The sequence below is a fragment of the Chiloscyllium plagiosum genome, unplaced genomic scaffold (assembly GCF_037043375.1).
Source record: "Chiloscyllium plagiosum isolate Xiang-an unplaced genomic scaffold, Cpla_swu_hap1 HiC_scaffold_46, whole genome shotgun sequence".
Lineage (NCBI taxonomy): Eukaryota > Metazoa > Chordata > Chondrichthyes > Orectolobiformes > Hemiscylliidae > Chiloscyllium > Chiloscyllium plagiosum.
In genome coordinates, this window is record NW_028270184.1 from 16,873,515 (window position 1) to 16,889,377 (window position 15,863).

Below are 15,863 nucleotides of genomic sequence, written 5' to 3' on the forward strand. Positions count from 1 at the left end.
TCCATGTTTGGAAGACTGTATTGAGAAGTTGGGACAAACAACATATATATCTAAGTTGGATTTGCTCAGAGAATACTGGCAGATACCTTTATCTAAACGAGCAAAGACAATTTTGGCCTTCATAACACAAATTGGACTGTACCAATTTAAAATCATGCTATCTGGTATGAAAAATGCGCCAATCACATTTCAAAGACTAACCAATAGAATCATTTCTAGATTATCCAGTTGTGTGGTACACATTGATGACCTCATGATTTTTTAGTCATACATGGAAAGAACATTTGCAGCATTTATTGGAATTATTTGATAGACCTTGGGAGGCAGGCTTGGTGATCAGCCTGGCTAAGAGTGAATTTGCTAAAGCCCAAGTCATGTTCCTGGGCTATGGTATCAGACAGAATGTAAAAATAAAGGTTATTGGGGTGTGTCCCATACCATCAATGAAGAGAGCAGTACTATGATTCCTGGAATTGAATGGGTTTTACTGGAAGTTCATACCGAATTTTGGCAGTGTGGCTACTCCACTCACTGACTTATTGAAGAAGAGCAGAAAATTTCAGTGGACAGAGGAACGTCAGAAGGTATTCAGTAGTCTAAAATCTATGTTAACCACTGCCCCAGTATTAGCCACACCTAATTACGCAAAGTTATTCAAGGTGGCTATTCATGCAAGTGATGTGGGTATTGGTGCTGTGCTCTTACAAGAAGATGAGAAGATAGAAAGACGTACAGGGTAATTCTCCAGAAAATTGAATATTCATCAACAGAAATATTTGAGAATTGAGAAAGTAACCTTGAGATTGGTGTTGGCGTTACAACATTTCAATATCTATATTGCCAGTGAAGCGTCGAGACAATCGTATATACTGATCGTAACCCATTAAAGTTTTGGGAGAAATTTAATGACAATAATTCCAGACTGTTTAGATGGAGCTTATTACGGCCATTCAATTTGAAAATTGTACATGTGGCAGGAAAAGAAAATAAAATTGCCAATGTGTTGTCATGACCCAGATGAAGACATTTGGAGATGCGTGTGTGTTGTCGTGTACTAATACAGTAAGACTAAGGGGTTTTAAATGAAACCGTTTTTGTATATTGATATTTTTTAAGGGGGGGGGGGGGAGGTGGTGTAGTGTGACAATGCTGCCAGTTTCAAAAGATTATTTTGTTCTGGGTTTTTTTGAAGAGAGGTTGTGAAAGTAGAGATGTTGAAATGGCTATGAGAAACTACCGAAGTCAACAATTAGGGGAGGCTTTTTGGTTTTTTATTTTAAAAAGGAAGTCGTACAATGGAATGGGAGTGGCCAGTTCTGGCAGTTCAGGCTATGTTTTTAGCTGTAGCAGTCACAAAATGTTTGAGTCCAGAAAGGTTGCAAGCTTCAGTAAATGATTCTTGACCGACTTTCTCTGAAATCTCTCTTTGGGTTTTTTTCCCCACCTGCCTGTAAGAATCTGTGTTTGAATCCACCTTTTCCCCCAAGGGGTGTGTTTATGGGATGTTACTGTGCTGAGACAGTTAATCCATAAAGTTATTGTGTCAAGTATTGGTTAAGTTTTCCAATAGTTAAGTTATTCGAAAATCCACTTTCTTTTGTTTGTGTTTTAACTACGGTGTTTAGATAAATTTTGTTTTGCTTAAAAGCCGAATGGTTAGACGAGCTGCATCAGACCTGAAAGACTCACTTCACACCTGCCTTTAAAAGATGAAAAAGTTAGGGTCTCGGTTACCTTCTTGAAATATTTTATGGGGGTCTGGCGTGGTCCATAACAACGTGGATAACAGACCTTGCAAATATTCTGAATGTAGAAGACCTTTAAAAGGACAAGCAGTCTGCTGAAACACCAGCAAAGTCACACTTGGGAAAGGATGTTCATTTGCTTCAAGAATAGGAAGAAACTCATTCAGTCATACCACTTACAGTCACACCAGTGAGTTCACTAGGAGATTGTGTTGTGGATTGTGTTGTTGTTGCTTTTAATTACAACTGAGTTCATTCTGACAGTTCTAGGTTTATTTATGTTGCTATTGTTAAAACCATAACTGGACTGGAATTTAATTACTCCACCAGATCAAAATATACAATGTAATTTGAAACAATGTGTCAGGTCCTTGATTTCTCCAGGATACAATGAAAAAAAAATCCGGAGTCATCGTGTAATGTCTTCATACTTCAGTTACTCCTATGGACAAGTCCCAATTCCCATACCTTCCACAACGTATCTCTTAATCTTGTTATCCAGCAAACGTTTTGGTAATGCTCCTGGGAATCACTAAAAACCAAACCCAACCTTTCTGACACTTTTAGTGATCAGACATTACGTGTGTCCCTTAGCAGACATCAAATAAACCAGTTTTGTGTTAACACATGGAGTAGAATCTTCCCAGCCCCTGCACAGTGTAGGCAATAATGGGTTATTTTGGAAAATATGGTGAGATTACAAAAATGAGGTTCTCAAGTCAAGGAATGAAAAGTCAAATTTTCTAACCATGGTTTTAACAGAGAGACAAGAATCTTGATGGTAAGTAGTAAGTCTTATTTGCATGCAATTACATCTCATTATTATCTATTCTCCGTTGATTTATTTGTAGTTTGATATTCTTCCATGTAGCAGAGAGAAATGTAGCGCTGACAATTTCCAACATACAAGTCTGAGCAGGTACTCAGTCATCCTCGCTTGATCTTCCAGGTCTCCATCTCAGCAGCATTCCCCAACATTTCAGGACATTCTCCATGGGCAGTGAATTCCTGCATCTTTCATCCTAGGAGGTCGACATTGGAAATGCACCAGCCTCCCATCACCTCATGGCACATCCCTGATTCACTTAGAGTACAGTTCACCACTTCACTTTGGAGCAGATCAAAACAGCTTAGTGGGAATATGTGGAAGCTCAGAACCGATAGGCTGGACAGAGTTTGCAAGCAAAAAAAATAAATGAAGGTTTGGGGGATCACTGAGATTAAAGGGTTGAACTGTGACTCAAACTACAACTGAGAAACAGCTCCTATCACACCTTGAGTGCGCAGGGTAAGTGGGTTTTCCTGTCCGAGGACACAAGTTTCATCGGTGAGCAATGCGAGACCATTCTAGGGTCAAATTGCACTTAGAGAGCAAGTTAAAGATATCTGTAATCACAGGTTTCTGCATGTGAAACCCAGTGTGATTCAAATCCTGGCCACGTACAATCTTAACCATGTCATTGATCGTTCCATGTTAATCAGTCATCTCTGTGAAGCAGAAGTAATCTCAGGTCACCTTAAAATTGTCAGCTGCAGAGATTAGAGATTTCTGTGAGCTAATGGAACCAAAGGTTATTGGGAGTATATTGGAACAGCCACATTCTCATTGAATATCAGTACAGGCTCAAGAGGCTGAATGGCCTACTTGTCCTAATTTGTGGGTTTGCAGATCAGCAGTGTGTAACTTGCCTCCTGCTTTCCAGTAGCAGCAGTAAACCAGATACAGCACAGCAACTGACCAGGGCTCCTTAAACACACATTCCAAAACCATGACTCGATCACCTAGAAAGACAAGCACACCAGATGTTTGGGAATCCCAGTGTCCAAAATTTCCCCTCCAAGCCACACAATTCAGACTTAGAAATGCATTGTTGTTCCTTCACTGTCATGGGCCAAATTTGCAGGGCTCACTCTTTAATGATCTGTGTCTGATTGGAGACTAATTAACACATTTAATTATTTTCAGGGTGTCTTCTTTAACTAAATGTTAGGCTCAAAATTCACCTTATTAGCTTACTTCAGTCAAAATAAAATGTAACTAGTCAGAGGATGGTCAAGTTCTACTGAAATTCATTATCTCGGCCAACTTAGTGGTGTTTGATGATATTTTATTTTCTCCCCTGCAGGGTCCCACTAGCTCAGGCAATGGCGAGGCTATCAAATACAGTTGTATTTAAAATTTCATAGACAAGGATACAAACATTTCCATTAGATGTTTCCCGTTACAGGCTTCCCCTGCTACTTGAAAGTAGAGCATTCCAATGAAATCTTTCATAAGCCGAAATGGTGTAAAGCATTAATTTATATCAGAAATATTATTTTTGTACAAGGGAAAATCCTCTTCAGATTTCTTCCAGTTAGTAAAAACAGATACTAATGTTGGTCCTTCATAAAAGCGAAGTGGTGTAAAGTGAACTTTCGAAAAGCAGGGGATACCTGTATCAGTCTTACTTAGTTTCCTTTCATTGGAATGTCCATCAGTAACAGGGGGCCATTAAACCCCCTCAACCATTCAATTCCATCAGAACTAACACTTTTTCCAGATCCCTTGAAACTCTTAACAAAAATCTAACATTGCAGTTTTAAAATGTTTAATTGGTTTTCAGTATCCCTGATCTGTTGGGGCAGTAGGTTCCACTTTTCTAATTCTCCATCTCGCTCTGATGCTGCCATTTCTGTCCTTAGCTCATTACACTCTTCCAGTGATGCTAAACATAAGCTTCAAGAATACAGCTTTCTGGATTTGCTATTGAGACCAACACATACAGACTGTGAACTCACCATCCTACTTTGTTTTCATACCTTTTCTTGTTTCAATTTGTTTCTTTTGTCAGCTGTGCACCTGCTCCAGACACATCTTTCATTTCTTCATTTCTTTTCCAGTCCCAACTCTGGTCAGCATGGATGAGTTGGACCAAAGGATCTGTTTCAGTGCTGTACATCTCTATAACTCATTTAACTTCATTTCCCATGGCTTTGAAGGGCTAATTAATGTTATGTTCTCTGCTGGTCCAGTGGTTAGGCTTTGGAGCTCTCACTGTGATGACCTGAGCTTGACTCTGGCATAGAGAAGGGGAATTTGTTGTTCTTGTAGAACTGTTAACTGACTAGGACTTTTTTCACAGTAACAACAGGAAAAATAGAACAGCTCTGCCTGAATCATTGTGGGTTTTACATCAGAGATGAAAGCATCATGCTGGGCCAGGAACAAATCAAATGTTCATCTGCTCCCGAGTATTTAGCTGCTCCAAAATACTGGCTGCAGGATGACATAAACCCTGCTTTTTATTGAAACACACAAGATTCTTACGGAGCGTGACAGCCTGGAGGTGCAAAGGTTGTTTCTGGGACAGCGCAGCAGGTCAGGCAGCATCCAAGGAACAGGAGAATCGACGTTTTGGGCATAAGCCCTTCCTCAGGATTCTCCTGTTCCTTGGATGTTGCCTGACCTGTTGCGCTTTTCCAGCAACACATTTTCAGCTCTGCTGTCCAGCATCTGCAGTCCTCACTTTCTCCTTGTTTCTGGGACAGTCTTAGACCAGAGGGGAGAATCTCAGAACAAGGATCCCACATAAAAACAGAGATGAGGAACTTCCTCTTTCTGAGGTTTGTGAATCTGTGGAATTCTTCACAGCAGAGAACTGTTGAGACTGGCACGTTAAGTATATAAAAGGATACGACAGACATATTTTTGATCAGTAAGGAATTCAAGGGTTATGGGAAAAGGCAGGAGAGTGGAGTTGGGAATTATTAGATCCCCAAGAATCGAATTGAAGAGACCATGACTCAAAGCTTGAAAGTATATTTCACTGGAGAGGGTCATAAAATAACAGAGTGACTAAATAAAATAATGGAACATTCCAGCAGAGGTAGAGTTGATACTGAAGCAGTTTCCTGAGGACAAATATGTCTTGTCTACCGATGAAATTCATCACTTCTCAAAGTGAGGACCATTGAAGTAAAGCAGTGATGTCCGTTAACACCACAACATGTAGATGTTGGCTATGGGAAGAGTCTGCAGTGTAATAAGTAACAGACTACGCATCTGAAATGTGCAGCTTCAGATGATGGCTCGAGGGCCATTCACAGCTTTTTTTTAAAGCAGTAATTCTCACAGAGAACAGAGTCCTGAAACAGAACTTGGGTTTTGGAAACTGAAAGCTGCACATGAGCAGCTTGTAGGACGACTTCACCTTTCCCTTGGAACATTGTCTCTGATGTTCTCGGTGACATTCACTAATCTGAGATATTGAAAGGATTCTCATTCCTGCACACCAGGGATTCAAACATCATCTCTGCCTGGGGATAATGAGAAAACTTACATGAGAACTATACTGGAGTCTCTTAATGGTAATATACAAAGTGCTTGTTTAGTACAGAACTTGGCTGAATTTTCTGTTAACCTGATTCAACAGACAGTGAAATCAGGGATTTTGTGTGCTCTGATTAGATCAGAGCTCATACAAACAGCCTATATCGGTTGATCTTTTGGCAGTTCTCTTTCAACTGTTCAATTTTTTTCTGGTTTAAAACTCAAAACATCAGAGCGCTTCATTGGTTTTAATATTGTCATAATACTAAGTTCAAACTTGATTGGAGTTTGGTACCTTGGGGCATAATTTAAACTGATTGGTTTTTATCTTATAGCAACATAGATAACGCTGGCTGTTCGACCAAATGTTACATTTTATATTTTCCAATACTCTGTGTGCTTCTCTAAGTCCTTGCTAGCTTCTCAACTCAAGGTACAGCAGCTCTTACATCTTCATAACACCAGTCCTTTTGTCCAACCTGTCCATGCCAACCAGATATCCTAACCTAATCTAGTCCCATTTGACAGGACTTGGCTCATATCCCTCTAAACCTTTCGTATTCATATACCCATCCAGATGCCTTTTAAATGTTGTAATTGTACCGGACCCCACTACTTCCTCTGACAGCTCATTCCATATACGCACCACCATCTGCATGAAAAAGTTGCCCCTTAGGTCCCTTTTGTACCTTTCCCCTCTCACCTTAACACTATGTTCTCTAGTTCTGGACTCTCCCATCCCATCTATTTACCCTATCCATGCCCTTCATGATTTTATAAACCTCTATAAGGTCACCCCTCGGCCAATGACACTACTATACCTCTGCAATCAATCAACACAATTTTTCAATTTGCTTTATCAGGTTTTGCCTTTATACAATCATACTTGAATTTAGATTAAAATGCTATACTTGTAAACATTAAAAAATCCCCAAACCTGCCTCATGTACAGTCACACACTTATATCGTTGACTGTGGACCAAATAAGAATAGCATACCCGAGGAGCTGTGACTGTCACTTGGAACAAACTGTCCATGTAATTTTCTCCCTGATGTGGAACATAGAAAGGTTTGGCACAGAACAGGCCCTTCAGCCCACGATGTTGTGCTGTGGATTATTCCTAATCTAAAATAAAGTAACCTAACCTACGTACCCCGCAAATCACTGCTGTCCATGTGCATGTCCAGCAATCGCTTAAATGTCCGGAATGAGTCTGCTTCCACCACCATCACTGGCAACGCATTCCATGAATTCACAACTCTCTGCGTAAAGAACCGTCCTCTGATTTCTCCTCTATACCTTCCTCCTAACATCTTAAAAACTATGCCCCCAAGTCAATCCTGCCTTGGGGAAAAGTCTCTGGCTATTGACTCTATCCATGCCTCTCATTACCTTGTATACCTCAATCAGGTCACCTCTCTTCCTCCTTCTCTTCAGCGAAAAAAGTCTGAGCTTAGTCAACTTCTGTGTGTAAGACAAGCCCTCCAGTCTAGGCACCATCCTGGTAAACCTTCTTTTCACCCTCTCCAAAGCCTCTGTATCTTTCCTAATTGGGCGACCAGAGCTGGACACAATATTCCAAGTGTGATCTTACCAGAGTCTTGTAGAGCTGCAGCAAATCTCGTGGCTCTTCAATTCAATCCCCCTGTTAATGAAAGCCAAAATCCATATGTTTTCTTAATAACGCGATCCACTTGGGTGGCAACTTTGAGGGATCTATGCACTTGAACACCAAGATCCCTCGGTTCCTCCACACTACCAAGAATCCTGGCTTTAACCCTATATTCAGCATTCAAGTTTGATCTTCCAAAATCCATCACCTCGCATTTATCCAAGTTGAACTCCGTCTGCCATTTCTCAGACCAGTTCTGCATTCTGTCTATGTTGCGCTGCAGCCTGCAATACCCCTTGATACTGTCAATGGCATCTCCAACCTTTGCTAATTTACTAACCCACCCCTCAACCAAGTCATTTATAAAAAACTACATAGAGCAGAGGTCCAAGAACAGAGCCTGTGGGACACCACTCACCTCCAGGCAGAATACTTTTCATCTACAAACACACTCTGCTTTCCGTCAGCCAACAAATTCTGAATCCAGATAGCCAAATCTCCCTGTATCCCATACCTCCTGACTTTATGAATGAACCTAACATGGGGAACCTTATCAAATGCCTTGCTGAAGTCCATATGCACCACATCCACAGCTCGACCATTGTTGACCTGTCTCATCACCTCCTCAAAGAACTCAATATGATTTGTGAGGCATGACCTGCCCCTCACAAAGCCATGCTGACTGCCTTTAATCACACTATGCTTTTCCAAATAGTCATAAATCCCAAGTCTCAACACATCATCTTCCCAACCATCTTGATTTATTAGTTTTTAAAATCACTTTGCTTAGTAATCTTTTTGTAAAATGTAATATCTCAAATCTTGCATCTACTTATGTTCTTATTATTTTTTATGGGTGGAACCAGGGAGAGGATATTGATCAGTTAATTATGGAAAATAATTCATTTGGTCATCTCATTTACTGACAGAGCAGCACAGACAAATAAATTCGGAAACAGACAGTTCTGACATTGAGAACACAAAAGGATTTACTCAATTTTCCTACCTTCAAATGCGCAAACTTTGAAACTGCAAAGGATTTCTTCCACAATCGGCATATTCAAACTGGAGAAAGGTTATTTTAAATTATTTGAAAATGAGTGATAACTCACTTATTCTTCTACATTTTTCAAAGCTCCCATGACTACGAAACAAAACTATTATCTCACTGATTTCAGTCTTTTTCTGCACACAAGCTATGAAGAGTTGAAACTAGTTAAGATGGGGGCGGGGGGGAGGAAGAGACTGGGAGTGGAGCAATGAAATTGTACAAATTTTTTAACATTTTGATTTCAGCCGAAGGAGGAGCTAGAATGTGTCAGATCAAGATTCACTGCAAGGACAGATAAAATGATCCATTGAAACTCCACAGTCCCGGGATCAAGCATTGCTGCTGCGTACAGATCGGAGGTCAGTGTAGAAAACGAAATGAGCAGCAACACTATCAAGGAGGGTATTGGGTGAATGGGACGGGCATTCCCTCCAAATGGCTGTGCAGGCAGCCAGGGACGTTGCACAGTCATGACTTCTGAAACTGGAAGTTAATACCTCAGTCACAGTAGCTAAACTTGGAGTGACTACACACACACACACAGATTACAGGGAACGTGGAACAGGAGTTGCAAAACAGAGTTTTGGGAGATCTCCGATTTCCAAACTGGGATGTGGCAAATGTGGGAAACTGGTCAGGAATGCATTGGAATCATCAAGTCTGAAGATAACACAGGCACAGAGATGGGTTTCAGTAGCAAATGAGCTGGGCTGGGGTAGAGAAGGCTATGTTATGGAGATTTAAGTATCTGGTATGAGTGACAGTGTAATTTTGTCTTTGGAAATTCACCTTGGGGTTAAATCTGTGACTGAGGTGATGAACAGTGTGGTTCAGCCTCAGTGTCAGGGAAGAGGGATAAATTCAGGAGTTTGAGAAAGGAATATGTAATGGTAACTGAAGACAATGGATTGGTCTTCCAAACATTTACTTGGAGGAGACTTCTGCTCATCCAATACATGGTGTGGGATAATGCAATAACAGTGGAGGAATGAACAGGGCTGGTGGGGAGGTAGAGCTGTGGTTGTCCAAGACCACATGAAAACTAACACACTGCTTCTGGATAATGTTGACCAGTGGCAGTGTGTAGATGAGAAGTAGGAGGGAGCAAGGATCACTCAAGTCTTTGCAAGCACCGTGCAATCAAAGCTTTTTTAAAAGGACTGGTGAATAGGAAGGTTTAAGGGAGTGAACTGTTAACAATATTAGTGAACATCCTTAGTGAGAATAGGCCATTGGAACAAAGGTGGGTCTCATGGCCAAGAGAAGCTCTGATAGGAGAGAAACTGGAAACAGCTTTGGAGTCAGGGGTCAGGAAGGCAAAACCTGACAGACAGTTTGACCCAGTCAGCTAGTGGAAGGGAGGGAAGCAGCAGAGGCAGCTGATCAGATTGTCTCAATCTTGGTGGGGTCTAAGCTTCTTGAACCCCTCACACTTTTCATTAGAGGAAAGAGGGGAGAGTCCCTTCAAAAGGCACTGACTTGTGTTGGTGACACTAAACAGGCTCAAGACACTGGGTGTAACGTAAAGCTAATTCATGTGAACTTTATTCTGAATGTTCACATACAAAACTGTTCTAGAATTTATTAATATCAGTAGAAATAGATGGAATGAGAAATGGATGGTCCCAGCATTTGAATAACAGCAAATCCAATTGCTGCAGTTACTAGTGAACTCACTGGTGTCTCAGAAGGTGGGGTATCTGAGTAAGTCTTCCCACTCTCACAGCAAGTGATCAGCCTCCCCACAGTGTGAAATGACTGGCTAACAGTGAGGTCGTGATTGTCTGAAGCCAGCCCTGCAGTGAAAGCACCTGCATGGTCTTTGCTGTGTGAGTGTAAATACATTGGTGGGAAATCAGATCACTCAGATTTCCATAGCACTTTTCTCAGTCTGGGCAGAGGCAGCTGCACAGATTGTCTCCATCTCAGCAACAACAAAGCTCCTTGCACTTCTTGCTCAAGGTAAGGATGAAGGGGAGAGAGAGTAATTCAAAACAGAGACATCTGTGTTAAAGACAGTAAGGAGGTGGCAGGTACTGTGTTTTACACAAAGCTGGTTTATATGATGTTTGTCAACATTAACTCTATAACTGAGTAAAACTAACATCAGAAACAGACCACAGTGAACATGGCTCTCTCCTGGATGTGGTTAATAGTAAAATCCAATCACTGAAGTTAGTTGTGAACTCTCTGGTGACTCAGCAGGTGTGGTACCTGTGTGAATCCCTTCCCACAGCTGGAGCAGGTGAATGGCTTCTCCCCAGTGTGAATGTGCTGGTGCCTCAGCAGGTGGGATGACTGACTGAAACCTTTCCCACAGGCAGAGCAGGTAAAGGGTTTCTCCCCAGTGTGAACACGCTGGTGTACCAACAGGTGGGATGACTGAGAGAACCCCTTCCCACAGTCAGTGCAGGTGAATGGCTTCTCCCTAGTGTGAACTCGATGGTGTACAGTCAAGTAAGATGATCGGCTAAACGCGGCCCCACAGTCAGAGCACCTGAAAGGTCTCTCGTCCGTATGAACACGTTGATGGAGCATCAGCTCCCCAGAACTTTTATAGCACTTGCCGCAGATTGGGCATTTAAATGGTCTCTCATCAGTGTGAACTCGCTGGTGTGTCACCAGGTTTGATGAATTGATAAATCTCTTCCCACACTCTGTGCAGGTGAATGGCCTCTTGCCAGTGTGAACTCTCTGGTGTCTCAGCAAGGTGGATGATTGAGTAAATCCTTTGCCACATTCAGGGCAGATGAATGGTTTCTCTCCAGTGTGAACTCGCTGGTGAATCAGTAGAGTGGATGATTGAGTGAATCCCTCCCCACACTCGGAACAGGTGAATGGCCTCTCCCCGGTGTGGCTACGCAGGTGAATTTTCAGTTTGGATGGATGAAAGAATTCTCTCCCACAGTCCCCACATTTCCACGGTTTCTCATCAGTATGAGCATGTTTATGTTCTGTCAGGCCAGCTAATTGGTTGGAGTCTTGCCCACACATAGAATCCGTGTACGGCCTCTCCTCGCTGGAAACAGTGCTTTCTTCTTCCATGTTCAAAACTCAGTGATACGTTGGCAACTCTCTCAGATCCTGATGTAATGTTTGTGTTCAGTTTATTGACTTCATAGCCTCCTCTTCTTAACAACCATGTGAAACTGATTTAGACTGAACAAAAGGAAGGGAGACAGAAACCACAAAATCAAAAACACAAGTTATGATTAGATTTAGATTAGATTAGATTCCCTAGTGTGGAAACAGGCCCTTCGGCCCAACCAGTCCACACCGACCCTCCGAAGAGTAACCCACCCAGACCCATTTCCCTCTGACTGATGCACCTAACACTATGGGTAATTTAGAATGGCCAATTCACCTGACCTGCATATCTTTGGACTGTGGGACTGTGGGAGGAAACCGGAGCACCCGGAGGAAACCCATGCAGACACGGGGAAAATGTGCAAACTCCACACAGACAGTTGCCCAAAGCCGGAATCGAACCTGGGTCCCTGGTTCTGCGATGTTATGAAATGTGAACTGGGTGAGGTTCGTAATTTGCAAAGCAGAAGTCAACAGTAGTACAGTAAAAACAATTTCTGATTATTACCGATTCTCTCGGAAGGTAATATTGACAAATCAGCAACAGACGGACTGACAGACAGGGAATATAGGCAGCGTTGGAAAACTAATTTATACACAATTAGTAGGTGTAACAGTAAAACACAAAACTGAGGGAAAATACAACCACTATTAGAGACAAAGGCAGTTGGACAATGGTAGAGAGCAGATCTGGGAGGGCAGAGAGGAAATACAGCAATAATGGACATGGATTCAGAACCAGAGAAAAGGAGTCACATACAATTTCTTACAGACAACAGAACACAGCACGAAATGCTCAAACTTGCACCTGAGTCATCAAAAATGCTCAGCTCTGAAACAATTTCACTGCTTTCAATATTAGAGACTCTTGCTGCAGCTTGCAACTGGAAAGATGTCTGATCCCCTGTAAACAGAGGATCCAATTTGACACATTACCCTGTATCCCATGGGTTTTTACTTTGGGCCAGTCTGCCATGTGGGACCTTGCCAAATGCCTCAGTAGGCAATGTCCACTACACTACCCACATTCCTCAAAGAATTCAATCAAATTTGTTAAAGTATGACCTTCCCTTCATAAAGCAATACTGACTATCCTGGACTGGTCCATGCATTTCTAACCAGCAGTTTATCTGCTCTCTCAGGATTGATTCTTACAATTTATCCACCACCAAAATAAGACTGAGTGGCCTCGACTTGTTGAGCATTTTCATTGTTTCCTTTTTACACAATGAAATTGCATTTGCATCCCACCAACCTTCCTGCACTTCACTTGTGTTGAGGGAAGATTGGAAAATATTCCTCACAGCATCTTCTATTTCCTTCCTGGCCTCCTTCAACATCCTAGGGAGCTATCCATCTGGCCTTGGTGACTAACCACTTTTAATGATTTCAGCTTTGCTGAAATATCCTCTGCCATGATGATTATTTTGTCTAATATTTCACATTACTACTCTTAGATTACTATATCCACATCATTCCTTTCTTTGGTGGGTGAACCCTGCAATGGGTATGCCAAAAGCACAGGATTCCATCATGTCTGCAACGGGGAATGAAGCAGGAATGAGGGAACATCACCCACTTCCTACTGTGGACAAATCTTTAAGAAGTTGTCAACAAGTGACATCATCTCAAACTGTGATTTAAAGCAAGGACAGAGCGGCTGGAGGTCCCTCCTGATTCATGGACAGTGATAACTTTTGTCCCTCATTTATCAATACAAGAAATTGCTGTTTGCCCACAGCATGAATAATGTTTCTCGGGAAGGACTCAGACTCCAGATATGGGCTTTCAAACCCTGCACAGCTGCGGTAAGACCTCCTTGACCCTGTACTCAAACCCTCTTGCAATGAAGGACAAAGTTCCATTTGCTTTCTTCCTTGCTTGCTGCACCTACATGCTTGCTTTGAATGGCTAGTGTACAGACATATCCAGGGCCTTTTCTACAGAAACATTCCCAAACCTATCATCTACAACATTTAAATTATACTCTGCCATTCTGAATTTTCCACAGTGAATAACTCACATTGATCCTGCATCTGCCATGCATTTCTTAATCATTCAAATTATCTAAATCACCCTGTCTTCACTCACAATCCCCCTGGTTTTGTGTCAAAAAACTTGGAAATATCACATTGGATTCCCTCATCCAAACCGTTGATGTATTTTTGAATAGCTGGGGTCCAACGGGATCACTGAGTGCCCTACTTGTTAAAACCATATACTCCAAAAAAGATTAATTTATTTCCTGTTTCCTGTCTGCTAACTAATTCTCAATCCACACCAGTATATTCTCAGTAATCCTGTATACTTTCATTTTGCAGACAAACCTTTTAAGTGAGACTTTATCAAAAGCTTTCCGAAAATCCGAACGACCCCATCCATTGGCTCCACTAGTTACACCTTCAAAAAAAAACTTCAAATTGTCAAACATGATGATTTGTCAAACATAATTTCACCCATGTTAAACTGACAGATTGCAGATCCAAAAGATGATCCTCTGACTTGCCTAGTCCCCTCTGTACTCTATTTACTGTATCCAGTGCTCCCGAAGTGGTCTTCTCCACATTGGTGAGACCAAACTTAAACTCAGGGCACGTTTCGCCGAGCATCTTAGCCAGGTCCACAGGGGCCGACCTGACCTCCCAGTTACCGACCATTTTAATTCCCCTTCCCATTCCCTTCCCGACATGACCACCCTCAGCCTCCTCCACTGCCACAGTGAATCAGACTGCAAATTGGAGGAACACCGCATCTTCTGCCAGGGCAGCCTCCAGCCTGGAGGACTTAACACTGAGTTCTCCAATTTCAAATAACCTCCCTTCCCATTCCCCAACTCCCTTCCCAGCCCATACCCAGTCCTTTCCATTCCTCCAACCCTTCCTTCCAGCTCCCAACCAGGTTCATTCCTCCCATCAACCAAATAGGCTGTACCCTCTACCTGTGTTCACCTATCACCACCTCACTATTCTGCCCTTTTCCCCACCCAAAACCCTTCCTCATTGCCCTCTTATCTGCAGCATCCCTTACACCCACCTCCAGTCCTGAAGAAGGGTTATACACGAAACATTGATTTCTCCACCTCCTGATTCTGCTTGGTTTGTTTGTGTTTGTCCCAGCCTCCTGCCTGTCTACCCTCTGTACTGGGCAGTCAAAGATTACAGACATGGTCCATGGCAGCACTTTCTCCAGAGCAGCTGAGCTGGACAATAAATGTTGAGCCAGGCAGCACATCCCATCAACAAACATATAAAAACCATCTAAAGCCCCCTGTTCAGCCCTACCTGAATTTTAAAAATTCCCACCCTTGTTTTCAAATTCCTCCATGGTCTTCCCTCTCTATTTCCACATGCTCCATATCTTTCCTCAAAGACAGAACAGACAAACCTGAAACAGACAAAACAGTCAAACGCTGGTCATATTCACCTTCTACTCATCAATTCACTCTTTCAGCACTTGGTCCGGTTCGACTTTCTAGAGAAAACTTACCAACCCTGTGCTGTTACATAACCCGCAGAAAAACGAAAGGAAGAGGTTTTTCAAAACCGTTCTCCCGTCCCCAGACAACAGGCTCTGCGCGGGCCCCGCCGTCCGGAGCAGGCGCAGTGCAGCTGCCACGAGCAGCAGGGCTCAATCTGTCTCTTTTGGGAGCGGGAGTGGGGGAAGGGCGAAGGGCGGCACCCTGAAGCTTCTCGCTGTTGTCCCAGCCCCCAGCCGGTTGCCTGGAAACCTTGGCTACTATCGGGGGTAAATGGTCGGGGGTGGGACTGCTGTGCTCACGCTCTGGAGCCCGTAGACGTCACCGCCGAACTCAGCGATTCTTATTGGCTGCGCCAGGCAAGCCCCACCCTATATTGTGAGCTCACGAAAGCAGATGTCATATTTCAGAGTGAGCCTTTGTCCTCTGAAGAACATCCGAGAGTCAAGCAATGTCTCCCCCTTTCCACTGCTTTTCTCATCCTGGGAGGGAGAGACTGTGCAACATCTAGGAGGAAAGTAATGTCTCCCCCTTTCCATTCCTTTTCTCATTCTGGGAGGGATAGACGGGGAGAAAGTGT

At 42.7% G+C, this 15,863-nt stretch overlaps 1 protein-coding gene across 1 annotated transcript; it reads right to left on the reverse strand.

The window, feature by feature from the left end:
• Positions 1-2,000: 2,000 nt before the first annotated feature.
• On the reverse strand, positions 2,001-15,584 carry LOC122543959 (uncharacterized). The gene is made up of 3 exons (XM_043682953.2): positions 15,232-15,584; positions 14,136-14,208; positions 2,001-11,880 (listed from the first exon to the last, which is right to left on the reverse strand). The coding sequence occupies exon 3, from the start codon at positions 11,764-11,766 to the stop codon at positions 10,897-10,899; it is 870 nt and encodes a 289-aa protein (XP_043538888.1). The 5' UTR covers positions 11,767-11,880; positions 14,136-14,208; positions 15,232-15,584; the 3' UTR covers positions 2,001-10,896.
• Positions 15,585-15,863: the final 279 nt, after the last annotated feature.

What these genes read in the sequence shown, in the direction of transcription:
- LOC122543959 (XM_043682953.2), bottom strand. Translation starts at nt 11,766, where the DNA reads ATGGAAGAAGAAAGCACTGTTTCCAGCGAGGAGAGGCCGTACACGGAT.